Source organism: Stenella coeruleoalba (assembly GCF_951394435.1).
Source record: "Stenella coeruleoalba genome assembly, chromosome: 15".
NCBI classification, from domain to species: Eukaryota; Metazoa; Chordata; class Mammalia; order Artiodactyla; family Delphinidae; genus Stenella; species Stenella coeruleoalba.
In genome coordinates, this window is record NC_137161.1 from 71860776 (window position 1) to 71879557 (window position 18782).

An 18782-nucleotide genomic window follows, 5' to 3' on the forward strand; every position below is an offset into this window, starting at 1 on the left:
GCCTGTGGGCCCTGGGAGCTGGCCGCTCCCCAAAGGGCAGGGACCCTGCGTCTTGTCATCGGAGCTTGATCTCAAAGCAGAGACAGTTGAGGCTCTGGCAGTCAGGAAGCTGGCACGCACAGGCACAGTCACAGAGCGGGCAGCAGCGAGGGCAGCGAGGGGCCCAATCCTGAGGGAGAGGAGAACGGGGTGAGGGAGTTGGGCAGGAGGAAGGGGGACCAGAGCCTGAAGCTGTTTCCTTCTCAGGGGAGAAGGGAACAGAGTGGCCTGCAAAGTCCCATTTGCCCAGTGGATCAGAGGGTGTCATTCACCATTCTTGGGAACAAATCAATTCTTTCTGCTGTTGAGAAATCAGCAAGAAGGCAATGGTCCTAACAGCTGGGTTCAGGAGCTGGAAGAAATCATTCGGTGGGCGGTGGGGGGTCCGTTCTTTCTTCCCATCTTATGGATGAGGAGACTGAGGACCAGAGGACAGCTGGCCCTGGACCCACGCTTAGGTCACAATGTTCAGCTCAGAGATGTTTCTCTTATAACACGCAATTCAAAGTCGTTAGACTGGGAAAGCACACACACACTGTCTATGATGAAAACAACTTGTTGGTTTTGTGGATTTCTTCCTTGGCCTGAGACGAAGGTGGATCTCATTCATCTTCTATTTCTGAGCACCTACTCTGTGCCAGGCACAGACTATGTTCATGAATGATTTTTAAAATCTAGTTTTCCTTAAAAATGGTAATTTGCAGATTTAATTTTTTAATGTTTAAAAGGAGTTACATCTCTTTTATTTATCAGAACCTTGAGTAGAGGGCCTCTTTACAAAAGAGGAAACGGAGGTTCAGAGAGGGGAGTGATCGTGCAAAGGAATACAACGAAGGAGTGGGGCTGGGATGGGTCTGGGCCTGCCTGCTCCCAGTCCTGAGATGCCCCCTGACCAACTGCTTCCCAGGGGCATGAATAGCAGCTTCTTTCAGGGTCTGCTAAGGCAGGGACAGTTCATCTCCCGTCTTCACTGAGCTACCAGGGGACTCACGCTCAGCAGGTGTCTGAGATACAGATGAATGTTGAATGAATGGATCAATCAAAGCATATCATTTTTCCCTCTTTAGGCAAAGAAGGAAGAAGAGGGCTTCTCATCTCCCAGGGGAGACAGAAGGTCTGCCTCTTGGGGAATAGGAACAGCAAGTCCTTAGGAAGGGAGAACCGGTCCACTCCGACCCACTCCTCTTCTGCCCTGGGACACGGATGATCTGTCACCGCTGCAGGCAGGGACTGGAGTCAGGCCAAGTGGCTGGAATAGGACCCACCCAGGATGTGTGGCAAGGCTGGCTCCTTGAGGCCTAAGGCAGAGTTAGTGACAGTCACAGTTGCACAGCTCAATCAGACACCGGGCCAAGCCAGGAATAGGGGAATGACCTTTAGAAGAGCTGAGGTTTCGGGGTGCAGTGTCCGATGACTGGTGAGATCAGATATCACCAGGGGCTCCGGTGAGGGGAGGGCATCTGCTCCTGCTAAAAGAATTGTCTCTCTAGAAAGAGGTAGAAGTATATCATGGTGGAGGGGAGAGAGCGAAGTGGCTTCCTTGTGTTTGATGGGGGTGTGGTTTGGGGTGTCTCTGGGGAGTCCCAGTCTGGGCTGAAGTCAACTCTGTGGGTTTTTGGAGGACTTGCACCGTCATTCTGTGCGCAGAATTGGGGGCTGAGAGAGGTCCCACTGCTCTCGCTTCAGAGAAGAGGGTATTAAAAGCATTTTTTGGCTCTGCCCCCAGGAAGGGTTTGGCTCTAGTTGTTAATAACTAGCTAATGGATATCTCGACTCTCACAGGCAGCCTTGTGGCTTCTGGAAGGAATCTGCTTTTTAAGTACATTAAACAAGGGCTCCACATGACTGTTAAGCCCTGTGTTTCTTTAGGCCTGTAGTTTTTCACTCTGATTTCTTTCACTTTGAAGTTGTGAAGGCCAGCCATCGTTACTGTTTGGAGCTCAGGGTTTGAATCTAGTTCAGGCCCAGGTGTGGCTAATTCATGATTTGTGCCTCAGTTTCCTCATCTCTGAAATATATTTTAAATATAACACCTACTTCACAGGGTCACTGTGGGGAATCAGTGGAAGGCACGAAGCACGGTGCCTGGTAGGGAGGGAGCTCTCAGCAAAAGGGAGCTCCTCTGTCACAGCGCTTTTCCCTCAGCAATAGCTCTTAACCCTGGTGGTATGTGTCAGTCGTGTAAGAACTTGTTAAAGATTCGCAAATTCTGATCCCATTCCAGACCTGCTGGGCATGGGGCCTGGATGCCTGGCTTCCCATTTAAGCCTCGTTCCAGCTTCTGATCACACAAGGGGCTGAGAACCAACCACTGCCCTGGATTGCATCATTTCTCACCCTCGATTCAGAATGTGAGGCAACTTCTCACATTGCCTACTTATTTCTCTGTCCTTTGCGGGAATGTAAGCCCCGTGGTGGCCGTGTCTACCTTGTTTCCACTGCGCCCCCAAGGCTCAGCACAGTGCCTCAACAGTGACTCCATAAATCTTCCATAAGTGAATAAATAAATGAATGAATGAATTAGGTCCTCATGACATACCTGTGAAAGAAGTAACATAGGCAGGTTTCTCCCTGAGAGAAAGAGAAGCCTGGGTTTGTGTCTCCACCCAGGCTTTAGGCCTCTGTAAGCCTCAGTTTCTACAGCTGTGAAGAAGCCAAGAGCTTTGGAGTATTTGTGGTGGCTATTGTTACTATAAGGAAACTGAAGAACACAGAGGCCTTACTGTGCCTTGTGGAAAGACAGCTCAAGGAAAGAATGGCCATTCGTCATTCTAGAATCCTTCCTGGCTCTGGCAGAAGCCGGGTAGGATCAGGACCTGAGGTCTCCAGCTTGGACGCCCTGCAGCCCTGGAGGCGGCAGTGGGAGGAGCCAGTCCCTCCTGACAGCGCACCTCACTTTCAAGGAGGAAGAGAGGCCTCTGACTCTTCCCTCCCCGCGGACAGAAGGTGAAGGGAGTGGTGTCCCCAGGAGAGGGGGCCAGAAATCATTGTGCAATTGAGCATTTCTTATAGAATAGGAGGTTTGAGGACCCAGGGTCTTCTCCTTTTGCCCCTTTGTCCCCCTAGCCCCAGCCCTGGGCCCCATCTCCAGGCTATCCCTGGGAAACCAGACGCAGATTACCTGAAAGAGGAGAACTCCTTGCCCCATAATTTATTTTGAAACTCAAAACATCTTGCAGGGATTTGCAACTGCAGTCTGCCCAAGTTACGAATTTGCTTGGTCTTTTCCCCTCACTCTTCCCTCCCTGGGGAAGGTCCCCACTTCAAGGGCAGGAGCTTTGCTGTCTACATCTCTGAGCCCAAAATCATCAGAGCCTAGGAAGGTGGTCAATTACACTTAACATGTGGCTTTAAAGCCACAAATGCAAAATTGGCCTGTCCTCTGTGAGCCAGGCTTCTCCCTGAGGGTTCTGTTTCAACACATGAAGGAGCAATTTGCTGTGCAACACTCTACTGTGGAATGCTGGAAACGTGATTAAATTTCCCTGAGCCAATTTATTCCCCTGCAAAAGGAGGATAAAAACATGGATAGGTAACCAAGGTGTGATGCCACGTTAAAAAGGGCAAGTGGCAGATGTGAGGAAATAGTCTGTGTGGTATATGTGGTATGACTACATTTTTACCAATAGTAAAATACAACAGTGATAGTACTGTATGTGTATTAGTATATGAGGGACATACACCAAATGTAGCAACCTTGGTTAGAGAGCTAGTTTATAAAGTGACTTGTACTTTCTATGTATTTCTACATGCACACTTTGTAATTAAAAAAAATACATATAGATAGGTTTTTAAAAATATCCAGCTCTCGGGGTTGTTAATCAGGTAGCACAGTATCTAGAACATCGTATTTACTCTGCAAACAGAAGGAGCTCTGTGAGGGGCTGTCTTTTCTTTTAACTACCATTTTCAGAAGTAGAAATGTGCCCTACATGTTACATACATTACCTTTCTCCAGATGCTGCCCTATTTTCCTTTCTCCAAGTAGCTTTCATTACCAGAAAATATCTGATATGTTGTTTTTGGCTGTCTCCACCTGACCCAGTACCTGGAACTGTGCCTGGCCTAGAATAGGTACTCAGTAATAAATTTTGTTGAACCAAAAAATGAATGCAGGGCTTTCCTGGTGGTGCAGTGATTGAGAGTCCGCCTGCCGATGCAGGGGACGCGGGTTCGTGCCCCGGTCCGGAGGATCCCGCATGCCGCGGAGCGGCTGGGGCCGTGAGCCATGGCGGCTAAGCCTGCGCGTGCGGAGCCTGTGCTCCGCAATAGTAGAAGCCACGGCAGTGAGAGGCCCGCGTACCGAAAAAAAAAAAAAAATAATGCACAGAGAGTACCAAGATCAGGACTCACGGGCCAGAACGAGAACTCACAGATTCGGCGGGCTGGGGGCAGCAGGCATCCAGGTAGTGGGCTGGGCTGGGCAGAGGAAAGTCACAGGCTTCTGCGCAGGTCCAGCAACAGTCTTGGGGCTTGGAGGCGCCTTGCTTCCTGCAGGGGGAGCTGCAGTCTGTGCAGCAGCCCTGGGCCTAAGAGAAGGCAGGGCTCAAGCTCTGGGCCAGGCGGCAGGTAGGGAGGTACAGCCAAGACTCAGTTTTGGGGAGAGGGGCAGCAGAAGGTTCAGCTGAGGACGAGAAGAGGATCTCCTGGTCCCACGAAAGGGACAGATGCGGGGACTAAATGGCAAAGGTGTCTCAGGGTAAGGGCCTACAAATGAGGGGAAAAATTGACCAGGTTCCTCCTCCCCCAGGCCCACCCTTCAGCCCCCACCAGGCCCCTCACCAGCAGGCAGTGCCTAGTCAGCAGCACTAGGCCCAGCAGCAACAAATAGATGCCCACAGCGAGGACGACAATGGCAGGGATGGGGAGCAGCAGGGAGGGGCTGCTGACGGGAGCCGGGGTTGGATTCCACGGGCTAGAGGAGGCCTGGACAGCACAGGAGGAAGGGGTGATGAGGAGATGTGGAGGGGCTGCAGGGACACAGAAATACCAGGAGGGACACGGGAGGTGGCTGGGAAAAGGGGAGGAACAGCCATCAGGTGGTGGGGAGAGAGTGAATAGGACTACACTGTCTTGTCCCCAAACCTGCCTTTTCTCTTGTCATCCCCATTTCAGCACCATCGAGGACCTGTTGGTCATTCTAGACTTTTCCAAGATTTATTGCCTTTCCTTTCAGAATGCCTCTCCAAACAGATCTATTGTCTCTGCTTCCACGGCACTACTTTACCATCCCTCAGCCCACAGTACTGGCCTCTAACTGTCTTGCAACCTGCAGTTGTGACCCTTTCCACACCAGCTGTCCTGCGTATCCCTCCCTCCCTTGCGGTCCATCAATGGCTCCTACCGACTCAGTCCAAACTTCTTATCTCAGCGACAAAGGCCTCAATCTGGCCCTGCCTACCTCTCCCTCTCCCCCATTACACTCCAGCCATACTGAAGTCCTAGCAGTTCCCCAAATGCCCTGGCCTCTCCCTCACGCCCACCTCTCTGCCCATGCTGTTCCTTCTGCCTGGGATGCCTTTTCTTCTCTGTTGCTTGGCTAGCTCCTCATCTTGCCAGAGTGGGATGTGCCCTTCCATGGGAAGGCCGTCCCTGCAACTCTCTTTCTGTCTCACAGCTCTTGTCCTGAGCTGGAAGGGTCTATGTTGGGTAAAGAGCCCCCTCTCCAGTCCAGGCTCCAAGGCAGGCAAAGTCAGGGTGAGTGGAGGGCGCTGAGGGGGCCGCTCCAGAGAGGGGTAGGACTCACGTCCATTGGGCAGGACAGCGCCAGTCAGTCCAGGAGCTGCAGAGGAGAGAAAGTCCTGGGCCTCAGACACTGAGAGGGGCCATTGGCCTGGGATGCCCATTCTCCTCCTCCCATTTCCCGTTTGGGGAAACTGAGGCCCAACGACGGTCCCTGGTCCGGACAGCGATGATGGGGACTCGGGGCAGCGCCTCCTTCGCAGGCCCCAGCCCGACCCTGGCCACATCCTACCGTTGTCCCCAAACCCCGGGCTCCCTCCAACGACCTATCCCCATCACCTGCGCCCTCGGGGCCGCGGGCAGTTCACGGATTCCACTCCTTGTTTGCTCCAATCGGCCGCAGCTACTGCACCGCCCAGAAGCCTCCCGCTGCTTTTCCCTGTTGTCATGGGGATCAGAGCGCCGCTACTACGGTGGCCGCTCAGACCCAAAATTCCTTCTACGCGCCCCTCGTTTCCCTTTTCCAGTCTGTGGACGCCCGCTCTTCTTTCTAGTCGATGTCCGCTGGGCTTTGCGGCAGTTACCGAGTAGAAATGGCGAGAGTTCCCGCCGCTACCCGCCTGGCTCGGATCCTCATCGTGTGCTGGGTCCTGCGGCGCTGCAAAAGCAAGCCTGAACCCCCGGGCTACACCGCCCACTGGCTGTGTGACTTCGGCCAAATCACTGCGCCTCACTGAGTCCATTTTCCCCTCTGTAAAACGGGGAAACGCCTGCCTCCCAGGGATATTGTAAAACTCAGAGACACTTCTTAATTGTATAGAATTATCCTCAATAATTTTTCAACCTGACCCCCCCACTCATTTTTATTGACAGTGCCCAAATTTAAGAGCCATCATCTGGTCTCTTCAACCTTCACATCATTATCAAAGTGATTTCCTCCCACCCACGTCAGATCTTGTGCCTTTTTTCTTTTTTAAAAAATAAATTTATTAATTTAATTAATTTATTTTTGGCTGCATTGGGTCTTCGTTGATGCGCGTGGGTTTCCTCTGGTTGGAGTGAGCGGGGGCTACTCTTCGTTGCGGTGCGCGGGCTTCTCACTGCGGTGGCTTCTCTTGTTGTGGAGCATGGGCTCTAGACACGCAGGCTTCAGTAGTTGTGGCACCCAGGGTCAGTAGTTGTGGCTCGCGGGCTCTAGAGCGCAGGCTCAGTAGTTGTGGTTCACGGGCTTAGTTGCTCCGCAGCATGTGGGTTCTTCCCGGACCAGGGCTCAAACCCGTGTCCCATGCATTGGCAGGCGGATTCTTTTTTTTTTTTTTTTGAATTTTATTTTATTTATTTTTTTATACAGCAGGTTCTTATCAGTCATCAATTTTATACACATCAGTGTATACATGTCAATCCCAATCGCCCAATTCAGCACACCACCATCCCCACCCCCACCCCCCACTGTGGCTTTCCCCCCTTGGTGTCCATACGTTTGTTCTCTACATCTGTGTCTCAACTTCTGCCCTGCAAACCGGTTCATCTGTACCATTTTTCTAGGTTCCACATACATGCGTTAATATACGATATTTGTTTTTCTCTTTCTGACTTACTTCACTCCGTATGACAGTCTCTAGATCCATCCACGTCTCAACAAATGACTCAATTTCATTCCTTTTTATGGCTGAGTAATATTCCATTGTATACATGTACCACATCTTCTTTATCCATTCGTCTGTTGATGGGCATTTAGACTGCTTCCATGACCTGGCTATTGTAAATAGTGCTGCCATGAACATTGGGGTGCGTGTGTCTTTTTGAATTATGGTTTTCTCTGGGTATATGCCCAGTAGTGGGATTGCTGAGTCATGTGGTAATTCTAGTTTTAGTTTTTTAAGGAACCTCCATACTGTTCTCCATAGTGGCTGTATCAATTTACATTCCCACCAAGAGTGCAAGAGGGTTCCCTTTTCTCCACACCCTCTCCAGCATTTGTTGTTTGTAGATTTTCTGATGATGCCCATTCTAACTGGTGTGAGGTGATACCTCACTGTAGTTTTGATTTGCATTTCTCTAATAGTTAGTGATGCTGAGCAGCTTTTCATGTGCTTCTTGGCCATCTGTATGTCTTCTTTGGAGAAATGTCTATTTAGGTCTTCTGCCCATTTTTGGATTGGGTTGTTTCTTTCTTTACTATTGAGCTGCATGAGTTGTTTATATATTTTGGAGATTAATCCTTTGTCCGTTGATTCGTTTGCAAATATTTTCTCCCATTCTGAGGGTTGTCTTTTCGTCTTGTTTATGGCTTCCTTTGCTGTGCAAAAGCGTTTAAGTTTCATTAGGTCCCATTTGTTTACTTTTGGTTTTATTTCCATTACTCTAGGAGGTGGATCAAAAAAGATCTTGCTGCGATTTATGTCAAAGAGTGTTCTTCCTATGTTTTCCTCTAAAAGTTTTATAGTGTCCAGTCTTACATCTAGGTCTCCAATCCATTTTGAGTTTATTTTTATGTATGGTGTTAGGGAGTGTTCTGATTTCCTTCTTTTACATGTAGCTGTACAGTTTTCCCAGCACCACTTATTGAAGAGACTGTCTTTTCTCCATTGTATATCCTTGCCTCCTTTGTCATAGATTAGTTGACCATAGGTGTGTGGGTTTATCTCTGGGCTTTCTATCTTGTTCCATTGATCTATGTTTCTGTTTTTGTGCCAGTACCATATTGTCTTGATTACTGTAGCTTTGTAGTGTAGTCTGAAGTCAGGGAGTCTGATTCCTCCAGCTCTGTTTTTTTCCTTCAAGACTGCTTTGGCTATTCGGGGTCTTTTGTGTCTCCATACAAATTTTAAAATTTCTTGTTCTAGTTCTGTAAAAAGTGCCATTGGTAATTTGATAGGGATTGCATTGAATCTGTAGATTGCTTTGGGTAGTATAGTCATTTTCACAATATTAATTCTTCCAATCCAAGAACATGGTATATCTCTCCATCTGTTGGTATCATCTTTAATTTCTTTCATCAGTGTCTTATAGTTTTCTGCATACAGTTCTTTTGTCTCCCTAGGTAGGTTTATTCCTAGGTATTTTATTCTTTTTGTTGCAATGGTAAATGGGAGTGTTTCCTTTATTTCTCTTTCTGATCTTTTGTTGTTAGTGTATAGGAATGCAAGAGGTTTCTGTGCATTAATTTTGTATCCTGCAACTTTACCAAATTCATTGATTAGCTCTAGTAGTTTTCTGGTGACATTTTTAGGATTCTCTATGTATAGTATCATGTCATCTGCAAAGAGTGACAGTTTTACTTCTTCTTTTCCAATTTGTATTCCTTTTATTTCTTTTTCTTCTCTGATTGCCGTGGCTAGGACTTCCAAAACTATGTTGAATAATAGTGGTGAGAGTGGACATCCTTGTCTTGTTCCTGATCTTAGAGGAAATGCTTTCAGTTTTTCACCATTGAGAATGACGTTTGCTGTGGGTTTGTCGTATATGGCCTTTATTATGTTGAGGTAGGTTCCCTCTATGCCCACTTTCTGGAGAGTTTTTGTCATAAATGGGTGTTGAATTTTGTCAAAAGCTTTTTCTGCATCTATTGAGATGATCATATGGTTTTTATTCTTCAGTTTGTTAATATGGTGTATCACATTGATTGATTTGCGTATATTGAAGAATCCTTGCATCCCTGGGATAAATCCCACTTGATCATGGTGTATGATCCTTTTACTGTGTTGTTGGATTCTGTCTGCTAGTATTTTGTTGAGGATTTTTGCATCTATATTCGTCAGTGATATTGGTCTGTAATTTTCTTTTTTTGTAGTATCTTTGTCTGGTTTTGGTATCGGGGTGATGGTGGCCTCACATAGAATGAGTTTGGGAGTGTTTCTTCCTCTGCAATTATTTTTTTCTTTTTCTTGCGGTACGCGGGCCTCTCACTGTCGCGGCCTCTCCCATTGCGGAGCGCAGGCTCCGGACACGCAGGCTCAGCGGCCATGGCTCACGGGCCCAGCCGCTCCGCGGCATGTGGGATCCTCCCGGACCGGGGCACGAACCCGTGTCCCCTGCATCGGCAGGCGGACTCTCAATCACTGTGCCACCAGGGAAGCCCCTTCCTCTGCAATTTTTTGGATGAGTTTGAGAAGGATGGGCAGGCAGATTCTTAACTACTGCGCCACCAGGGAAGCCCAGATCTTGTGCTCTTTCAATTTTTCACCCCCACGCCAAAGGGCTCGCCACTGACTCCAGGATAAAGCCCAAATGCTTTAGTTGACTGTCCACACCATCCACCCTGGGCCTATCTTCGGTTTATTCATTCACAATGTATCCCACAGCGTGTCAAGCACTGCTCTAGGCTCTGGGACTCTAGCAGAGACTAAGGCAGACAAATTTCCTGCCCTCGTGTTGCTTACATTCCACTGGGGGAAGAGGATCAGATAATATGTATACAGATAAGATCGTTTTGTGCCCCATCAACTCATTCAAGTTTCCACCGTAGGATCTGTTCAAGGTTCCTGAACCAGTGCATAGGGTTTCACAACTGCTGTTCCCTCTGCGTAGAACACCCTTCCCCTATCTCTCCCCACTGCCTCCACCCCAACCAACACCTTCCTCGTCCTTTGAGCCACTGCTCAGTTTTGCTCAGTCACCTGCCTGCCTTAGGCAGAGGTGACTGCTTTGGTCATCATATACGTACAGCTGCTCTAGCACTTCTCACAAGGTAGTTAAATTCTCCATTTCACTGCCTGGCTCCTCAATTAGACCGCAAGTGCCTGCGTCTAGATCGTCTCCATATCCCAAGCCCTAGCAATTAGCCTGGCCTTGAGGGGGCCTCCACTAAGTACTCACTGATTCTGTGAATGAATAGAATCCAACCAATGCAGTAATGTTATCTAGATCCCCTGGTTCCCTTGGCTCTTAAGGCACTCCTACCTCCCACTTTCATTCCTGACCTGTGTGGTTCTCCACACCCACGCTTGTACACAAGATCGCGCACACGCGCGCGCACACGCACACTCAGGTAAGCACACCTCCCCCACAGAGGCCTCAGACTTCATCCATGATTTCTGCATTCTGGCATGTTCCCCTGAAAGCAGCACTGTACACCTGCTTCTGTCCACATTCTCCACCCCAGTGTACCTCGCCACAGCTGCTGCCCCAGGGATTTTCTGCACCATGAGGCAGCCACAGAAATTGCCAAGGTCTGTGTTCCTGGTTCCCAAATCTCTCCTCTCCCCTTCAGCCACACTGAGAGGGTCCCAGGCACCTTCTCTGCCACCCCAGCCCTCTCAGAGGGGGATTCAAGCCCAGAAAACAGGAGTCTAGCTGTCCCCAGTGACACCTCTGTTGAGTCGAAGTCTGGGTCAGACTGCGTGCTTAGGGCTGTCCTGTTGTCTGCCCCTATCTTCGCAGAATGCTGAGACCCAAGATGAAACCAGTTCCCACCTCAGCCCCAGGAAAGGCTTCAGGTGACACATGGCCCCTCCCTCTCTTCAGCTCCTGCCAACGGAGAGACATCAGCCTTGGCAAGACCTCTGGACACGTCCAGGGCCTGCAGTGGCCAGACTCACCACGGGTGGTATTCTGTTCCTGCCACGGGTGCATACATTATGCAGGAGGGTGGACAGGGCACCAGGTCTGCTCACTGCAAGGCAAGCCAGTAGGAGGGGTGATGTATGCGCCCCACTTTGCCAGGGCCCCACTTCTACCCACATCACACCAATTGTTGGAGGCAGGGAGAAACTGACTTCACAATAGCTGAATAGCCATAAGATCTCCCTTTTTCTAAAGTTCAAAGCCGGCGATGTTAGATATTCTCACCTGTAGTTTTACACTGCCCCTGGGAAAGAGAGTAACAGATGATGTCCTAATCGTCATGGGGTGGGTGGGAGGCCTGAGACGCAGAGAAAACCAAGAAGATGAAAGACACCTCTGCAGACCTGGGCTTGCATATGGGAAGGCAACCTGGCAGTTCTGATTTTGATCTGATACTTTCAACCCCCTCCTATGGACATCAGATAATATTGCCTCCCAGAGACAATGAGGGGTTCACCAGCCTCCTTATTATGAAAATGAAAGGCCTAGGCTTAGATAATTACTTCTTATCCCCGGGGGAGTAAGAAGCTGAGCTGAGCTGAGCATCAGCAGAGGCCTCTTCACAGACTTTATCTTTTTTTTTTTAAAACATCTTTATTGGAGTATAATTGCTCTACAATGTTGTGTTAGCTTTTGCTTTATAACAAAGTGAATCAGCTATACATATACATGTATCCCCATATCTCCTCCCACTTGCGTCTCCCTCTTACCCTCCCTATCCCACCCCTCTAGTTGGTCACAAAGCACCGAGCTGATCTCCCTGTGCCATGCAGCTGCTTCCCACTAGCTATCTATTTTACATTTGGTAGTGTATATATGTCCATGCCACTCTCTCACTTCATCCCAGCTTCCCCTTCCCCCTCCCTGTGTCCTCAAGTCCATTCTCTACATCTGCATCTTTATTCCTGTCCTGCCCCTAGGTTCTTCAGAACTTTTTTTTTTTTTTTTTGGATTCCATATATATGTGTTAGCATATGGTATTTGTTTTTCTCTTTCTGACTTACTTCACTCTGTATGACAGACTCTAGGTCCATCTACTTCACTGCAAATAACTCAATTTCATTTCCTTTTATGACTGAGTAATAGTCCGTTGTATATATGTGCCACATCTTCTTTATCCATTCATCTGTCGATGGACACTTAGGTTGCTTCCTTGTCCTGGCTATTGTAAATAATGTTACAATGAGCATTGTGGTACATGACTCTTTTTGAATTATGGTTTTCTCAGGGTACATGCCCAGTAGTGGGATTGCTGGGTCGTATGGTAGTTCTATTTTTAGTTTTTTAAGGAACCTCCGTACTATTCTCCATAGTGGTTGTATCAATTTACATTCCCACCAACAGGGCAAGAGGGTTCCCTTTTCTCCGCACCCTCTCCAGCATTTATGGCTTGTAGATTTTTTGATATGGCCATTCTGACCAGTGTGAGGTGATAGCTCATTGTAGTTTTGATTTGCATTTCTCTAATGATTAGTGATGTTGAGCATCCTTTCATGTGTTTGTTGGCAATCTGTATATCTTCTTTGGAGAAATGTCTATTTAGGTCTTCTGCCCATTTTTGGATTGGGTAATTTGTTTTTTTGATATTGAGCTGCATGAGCTGCTTGTATATTTTGGAGATTAATCCTTTGTCAGTTGCTTCATTTGCAAATATTTTCTCCCATTCTGAGGGTTGTTTTTTCGTCTTATGGTTTCCTTTGCTGTGCAAAAGCTTTTACGTTTCATTAGGTCCCATTTATTTTTGCTTTTATTTCCATTTCTCTAGGAAGTGGGTCAAAAAAGGGCCTTGCTGTGATTTATGTCATAGAGTGTTCTGCCTATGTTTTCCTCTAAGGGTTTTATAGTGTCTGGCCTTACATTTAGGTCTTTAATCCATTTTGAGTTTATTTGTGTGTATGGTGTTAGGGAGTGTTCTAGTTTCCTTCTTTTACATGTAGCTGTCCAGTTTTCCCAGCACCACTTATTGAAAAGGCTGTCTTTTCTCTATTGTATATTCTTGCCTCCTTATCAAAGATAAGGTGACCATATGTGCATGGCTTTATCTCTGGTCTTTCTATCTTGTTCCATTGATCTATATTTCTGTTTTTGTGCCAGTGCCATACTGTCTTGATTACTGTAGCTTTGTAGTATAGTCTGAAGTCAGGGAGCCTGATTCCCGGCTCCGTTTTTCTTTCTCAAGATTGCTTTGGCTATTTGGGGTCTTTTGTGTTTCCATACAAATTGTGAATTTTTTTGTTCTAGCTCTGTGAAAAATGCCATTGGTAGTTTGATAAGGATTGCATTGAATCGGTAGATTGCTTTGGGTAGTATAGTCATTTTCACAATGTTGACTCTTCCAATCCAAGAACATGGTTTATCTCTCCATTTGTTTGTATCATCTTTAATTTCTTTCATCAGTGCACAGACTTTATCTTATTTCATCCTAACAGTAGACCTCAGTGGCAGAAGCCATCATTTTCACTTTACAGATAGAAATGAATTAGGACCTAGTTGAGAAGGAATTTTAGAACCAGGCAAGATCTAGGTTTGAATTCTAGTTCTGCCACCATGTGTCTGTGTGACCTTGGGCAAGTCAGTTGACCTCCCTGACCCTCAGTCTTCACCTGGAAAGTAGGGATTACATAAGAGACTGGCAGGGCTCGTTGTGATGATTAGAGGAAATGTATGCAGAGCTGCTGGCACAGAACGGGGGTCATTAAAAAATAGAACAACGTGGGACGTCCCTGGTGGTCCAGTGGCTGACTCCACTCTCCCAATGCAGGGGGTCCGGGTTTGATCCCTGGTCAGGGAACTAGATGCCATATGCCACAACTAAGAGTTTGCATACTGCAGCTAAAGATCCTGCATGCTGCAGCTAAAGAGCCCACATGCCACAATGAAGATCCCATGAGCTGCAACTAAGACCCAGTGCAGACAAATAAATAAATAAATATTTAAAAAAAATAAAAAATAGAACAACAAGAACTATTAATGACTGTCACAATGAATACTTACAATGTGCCACATAGGAACTGTGTTCACATACATCTCATTCAGTCATCCCACAGTCCTATGTAGAGGTACTGCTCTTGTCCCTATTTTATAGATAAGTAGCCTGAGGCGCAGAGGAGTTAAATCACTAGCACAAATTCTTCTGGCTAATGAGTAACGGAACTAAGATTTAAGTCCAGGCAATGGGACTTTGTGTGTATTCAGCTGAGGCTCAGAGAGGTTCTGACACTTGATCAAGGTCACACAGACAACGTATGGGAGAAAAAGGGTCTGGACGCTTAGTTTTCTCACTCCAACTCACCTGTTGTGCCCCCTCGGCGGCCTTTTCTATTGTAGAGATGAAGGGTGCGACTGAACTTGCCTGGAACCTAACACTAAATAATAAATGATCTGGCGCACTGTCCAGGACACACCCCAGAGCACGGGGAGGGGGAATTGGACCCTTCCCTGGGTATCATGTGGGAAACAGGCCACTTCTGGCTGTTTATCGTTTACTTATTCACAGGCTTCGATGATATCACACCTGCACACCTCCGCAGGGCCGCGGCGGCACGGCACACAGGTAAAGAGGATGCGCAAGATAGCATTTGGACCTAACGGAGGCTGAAGGAGCAGGAAACGGTAAACTCCAGGCCCGGGGTGAATTGTGTGACAGGTCTGTGAGGTCCACTTGGGGGTGAGAGACCCACCTGGGAAGCCAGGCTGGAGCGGGAAAGCGGCGGCCGAAGTAGTGGGAGCTTGGACGGGCACTGGGGCAGCGCCACCCCACGCTGCCCGTCTCCACGCGGGCGCTGCCTGCTGCCTTCCAGAGGCGCGTGTAGCCAGGGGCTGCACTCACACGCCAGAACTGGCTGGCATCTCCCTTCCTCCGCGGGATGTTCAGACCCTCCTGGAACGCCCAGACAAGGGACCACGGTGTGTGGAATGCATCCCATTTTGGGTTTATTTCAGGTGGTACAGCCATTAAGCAAGAAAGCGCTGCGCCCGCGCGCCCCTGGGCGCGCGCGCGCGCGCACACACACACACACACACACCTCTGAAAGCCATTCTCTTTCCAATTCCCTTTCAACGCTTCTGATTATTCCAGGACAAAGTCTCATTGCGCTGCCAGAAGCCCTTTGACACCTCTCTATCCATGCTTCTCTTGTCTTTAACAAAGAGAGAGAGGGCGGCCTCCAGCTCAGAATTCTGAGCACGTGCTAATGTCTAGTGAGAATGTAAGAACAAGTGTTTTTTTTTCATTTTATTTTTTGTTACCTTCTATTTACAACAAATAATACTGGTTTTCTATTTTCTGTTTACTGATAAAAAGTTTTCTTTTAACGTACATGGTTAAAAGCAGGTACTCTGGAACTCATATTATTAGGTTCAAATCCCAGCTCTGCTACTTACTACCCGTATGACCTTGGGCAAGTCACACAACCTCTCTGTGCCTCAATTCCCTCAACCGGAAAGAGAAAGTAATAATAGCATCTCCCTCTTGGGTTATTGTGAGGCTTACATTAATTAATGTATGTGAAAAGGGTAGACTGGTGCCTGACACCTAGTATATGCTGTAAAAATGTCTCCTATTATTAGCTCAAATAGGGGGGAAAAAACCCCTGAGGTTTAGAGAACACTTCTTTGGACCAATTCCGCCATTTTCCATGTGAGGGAACGAAACTTTGGAGAAGATAATTAAGCAGCTGAGCTAGGATCTGGTAGGTCTCTGGATTCCCAATCCATTTACCAGCCATTTCAATCTTCAGAATTAATATAACCTCTCAGCCTCAGCTTATTCATTGCAGAATGGGACTAATACTATTTCATTGGATGTTGGGATGCTGTGTGTAAAGGTGGCTCAGAAAACGAGTTGGTATGATGTCTCCGGTGCGTTCTCAACAGGGGAAATAGCACCCCCTACCCCCCAAGAGGGCAGAAATTGGTTCTCGGCGGGTGAAAAATATCTTTTAGATATACAAAGCACAGACATATAGTATATAAGTTCATGAGAAATGGTGATTAGGAAACAAAATGTCTAAAAAAGCCTTGGGGAGCAATAGTTAAAAAGAAGTTGAGAGTTGAGAAATACTGCTCTTAACCAAGATTTTTCCAACTTGGGTTGTTACTCATAAGTGGATTATGAAATCGGCTTAATGGGTCATGATAAGCATTTGGGGAGGAAAAATGATAAAGGGGAACAATGATATAGTACGGCGTGCGCTACACATAATCAGGATCAGAAAGTATCCTGAGAAAGTTTCAGTTCAGTTTGGCATGTGCCTGCCGGTGCTGAGTCATGAAATAAAAGTCTCTCTTGAGGCTCACTGTAAAAAAAATGGTGCAAGCCATTCCTCTAAACCACAATTTTCCTTTTCTCCCCTCATTATTTATCTCTCAGACAAGCCCATGCAGCCTCGAACTATTTTACTCTGAACAGGAAGAACCCGATAAGGAAATAAAGAAATGTAGAAGACAGTGTCCAGATTCCAGTAAAACTAGGGCCTGACCTTTACCAGCTCATGGCCAAGGACTCTTCCCTTCCTCATTCTCTGTTCCAGGGTAAGCCACAGCTACGGAGGAAAATGACTGGCCCTCAGCACCAGAGGGACCTCCCCTCTTAGATTCCTCCCTCTTCCTCCCTCTTCCTCCCCTCCTCTGCTCCCGATGTGAAAGGCAGCAGTCATGTTGACGGAGTCTGAGTCCTAGCTCTGCCATTTACTCTGCAATCCCAGGACAAGTCATTTAATTTCTCTGATCCTCAGTCTTCTCAGCTATAAATGAGGAACTTATTTGTAAGGTTGTTGTGGTGCTTAAATGAGAGAAGGTAGAGAAAGTATATTAGTATTTTAGTGCCTTGTATACTGCAGGTGCTCATGATAATAGCAGCTAACAGGCCCTGAACGCTGTGTGAAGAAGTTTATCCATGTTATCTCTATTTCATCCTCTAAATGAGCTTACACAGGAGTAGACAAGGTAACAGGGCAGACTCCAGTCAGGCTGCCTAGTCTCAAACCTCAGTTCAGTATCTTTTCACATGTTTAAGGGCTGCCTATAGTTCTTTCTTTCTGACTGCATTGTCTGCCTTTTAAAAAGGTGCTTTCCTCATAACCCCACATAAAGTCTTCGGCTTACATCACATTGGCCAGACCTCTAACTACCAGGGAGGCTGGGAAATATAGTTTTTTAAGTAGGCACATTTCAGTCTCCACCAAAATAAAGAAGGTGATAAGGATGATACCGGTTAGGCAACCAGAGTCCTCATCTTCAACAGTCTTATCTCGCTCTTGATTTAACCTTGAATTTAATTTTCAAAGGCCTATCCAGAGGGGAGAAAATGGAGGAAACAAGTAAAACAGTTAACAGAGATAAGCTCTGAAAATGTCACTGACGTGTCTAAATTGTAGTCAATAATGTTTTGTTTCTTTTTTTTCCTTAACCATTCAGTTTCTTTAGGAAATGAGTTTACGAGTTTTCTATATCTGCTTAATATTAGAGAGACCAATACAGTCAGAAAATAGGGTTGAAAAAAATCCCACCTCATTAACTCCCTGACTGTGTAACCTTGGACAAGGTACCAAACCTCTCCGTGCCTCTGTTTTCTCATCTGTAAAATGGGTACAATAATAATCCCCATTAACAAAGTTGTTGTGAGGAAATGACTTGATATTTTTAAGCACTCGTATCAGTGTCTGGCCCATAGTAAATGCTATATAGTTAGCATTTAATGAGCTGGCATTATTATTATCCCAACTTCACAGATGAAAGAATTGAGGCCCACAGAGACTGGCCAACTATCACTCAGGGAATGGAAGAGCCTAAGATGGTTTAGCATTTTAAAAATTCCAGGGCATCCCCTAGCGGTCCAGTGGTTAAGACTCCCCACTTCCACACATTAGAAGAGTATGCCTTGAGGATGCGTACCTGTGTAAATGCCCACGATCCATATAAGGGCATTCCCAACCCCTCAGAAGGCTCCCTGGGGTGTCCTCTCCGTCAATACCTCCCCCAAGTTAAATGCTGTTCCGATTTTTCACAGGAGATATTTTGCCTGTTTTGAACGTCGTCCAAATGGAGCCATACAGTATGTTTCTTTTATTATCCGTGGAGTCTGAATTTGAAGTCCAGATGGTCCCACCCTAGGAACTGCCATCTTAACTATTACCCTGTACTGCCTTTTAAAGCAATGACTGCTTAGGCTGCTCTCATTTCCCCCACCTCCTCATCCGGTCCCCTCTTTCAGCTCCACCCCTGAATCCTAGCTGTGCTTCAAGCCATCAACGAAAGCTAATTAGTCAATTCTGTGTTAGAAGGTTACCCCCCCAATGCCCCCCCGCCCCCCCCCCCCAGCAGGCACTCTCCAGGAAGCATATGATAGAGCACATGTTGTCAAGAAGTGGGCCAATGGGAAGACGGCATATTCCAAACCGTCCACCATTCCACCAATAGGAAGGTGATGTTCCTGCCCCCTCCAACTGCCTCTGTAGAGCTGCCTCCGCCTCATGCCCTTGCAGTTTGACGCTTTC

At 47.2% G+C, this 18782-nt stretch overlaps 1 protein-coding gene across 2 annotated transcripts; it reads right to left on the reverse strand.

The window, feature by feature from the left end:
- Positions 1–55: 55 nt before the first annotated feature.
- On the reverse strand, positions 56–6143 carry LOC307198336 (uncharacterized protein; the record flags this gene model as incomplete). Of its 2 annotated transcripts, none has more annotated exons than XM_079945190.1 (5): positions 6061–6143; positions 5786–5821; positions 4822–4965; positions 4413–4568; positions 56–169 (listed from the first exon to the last, which is right to left on the reverse strand). In XM_079945190.1, the coding sequence occupies exons 2-5, from the start codon at positions 5789–5791 to the stop codon at positions 56–58; spliced, it is 420 nt and encodes a 139-aa protein (XP_079801316.1). In that variant the 5' UTR covers positions 5792–5821; positions 6061–6143. The 2 variants fall into 2 exon arrangements, with proteins under 2 accessions (XP_079801316.1, XP_079801317.1); XM_079945191.1 differs by lacking the exon at positions 56–169 and adding an exon at positions 1414–1505.
- Positions 6144–18782: the final 12639 nt, after the last annotated feature.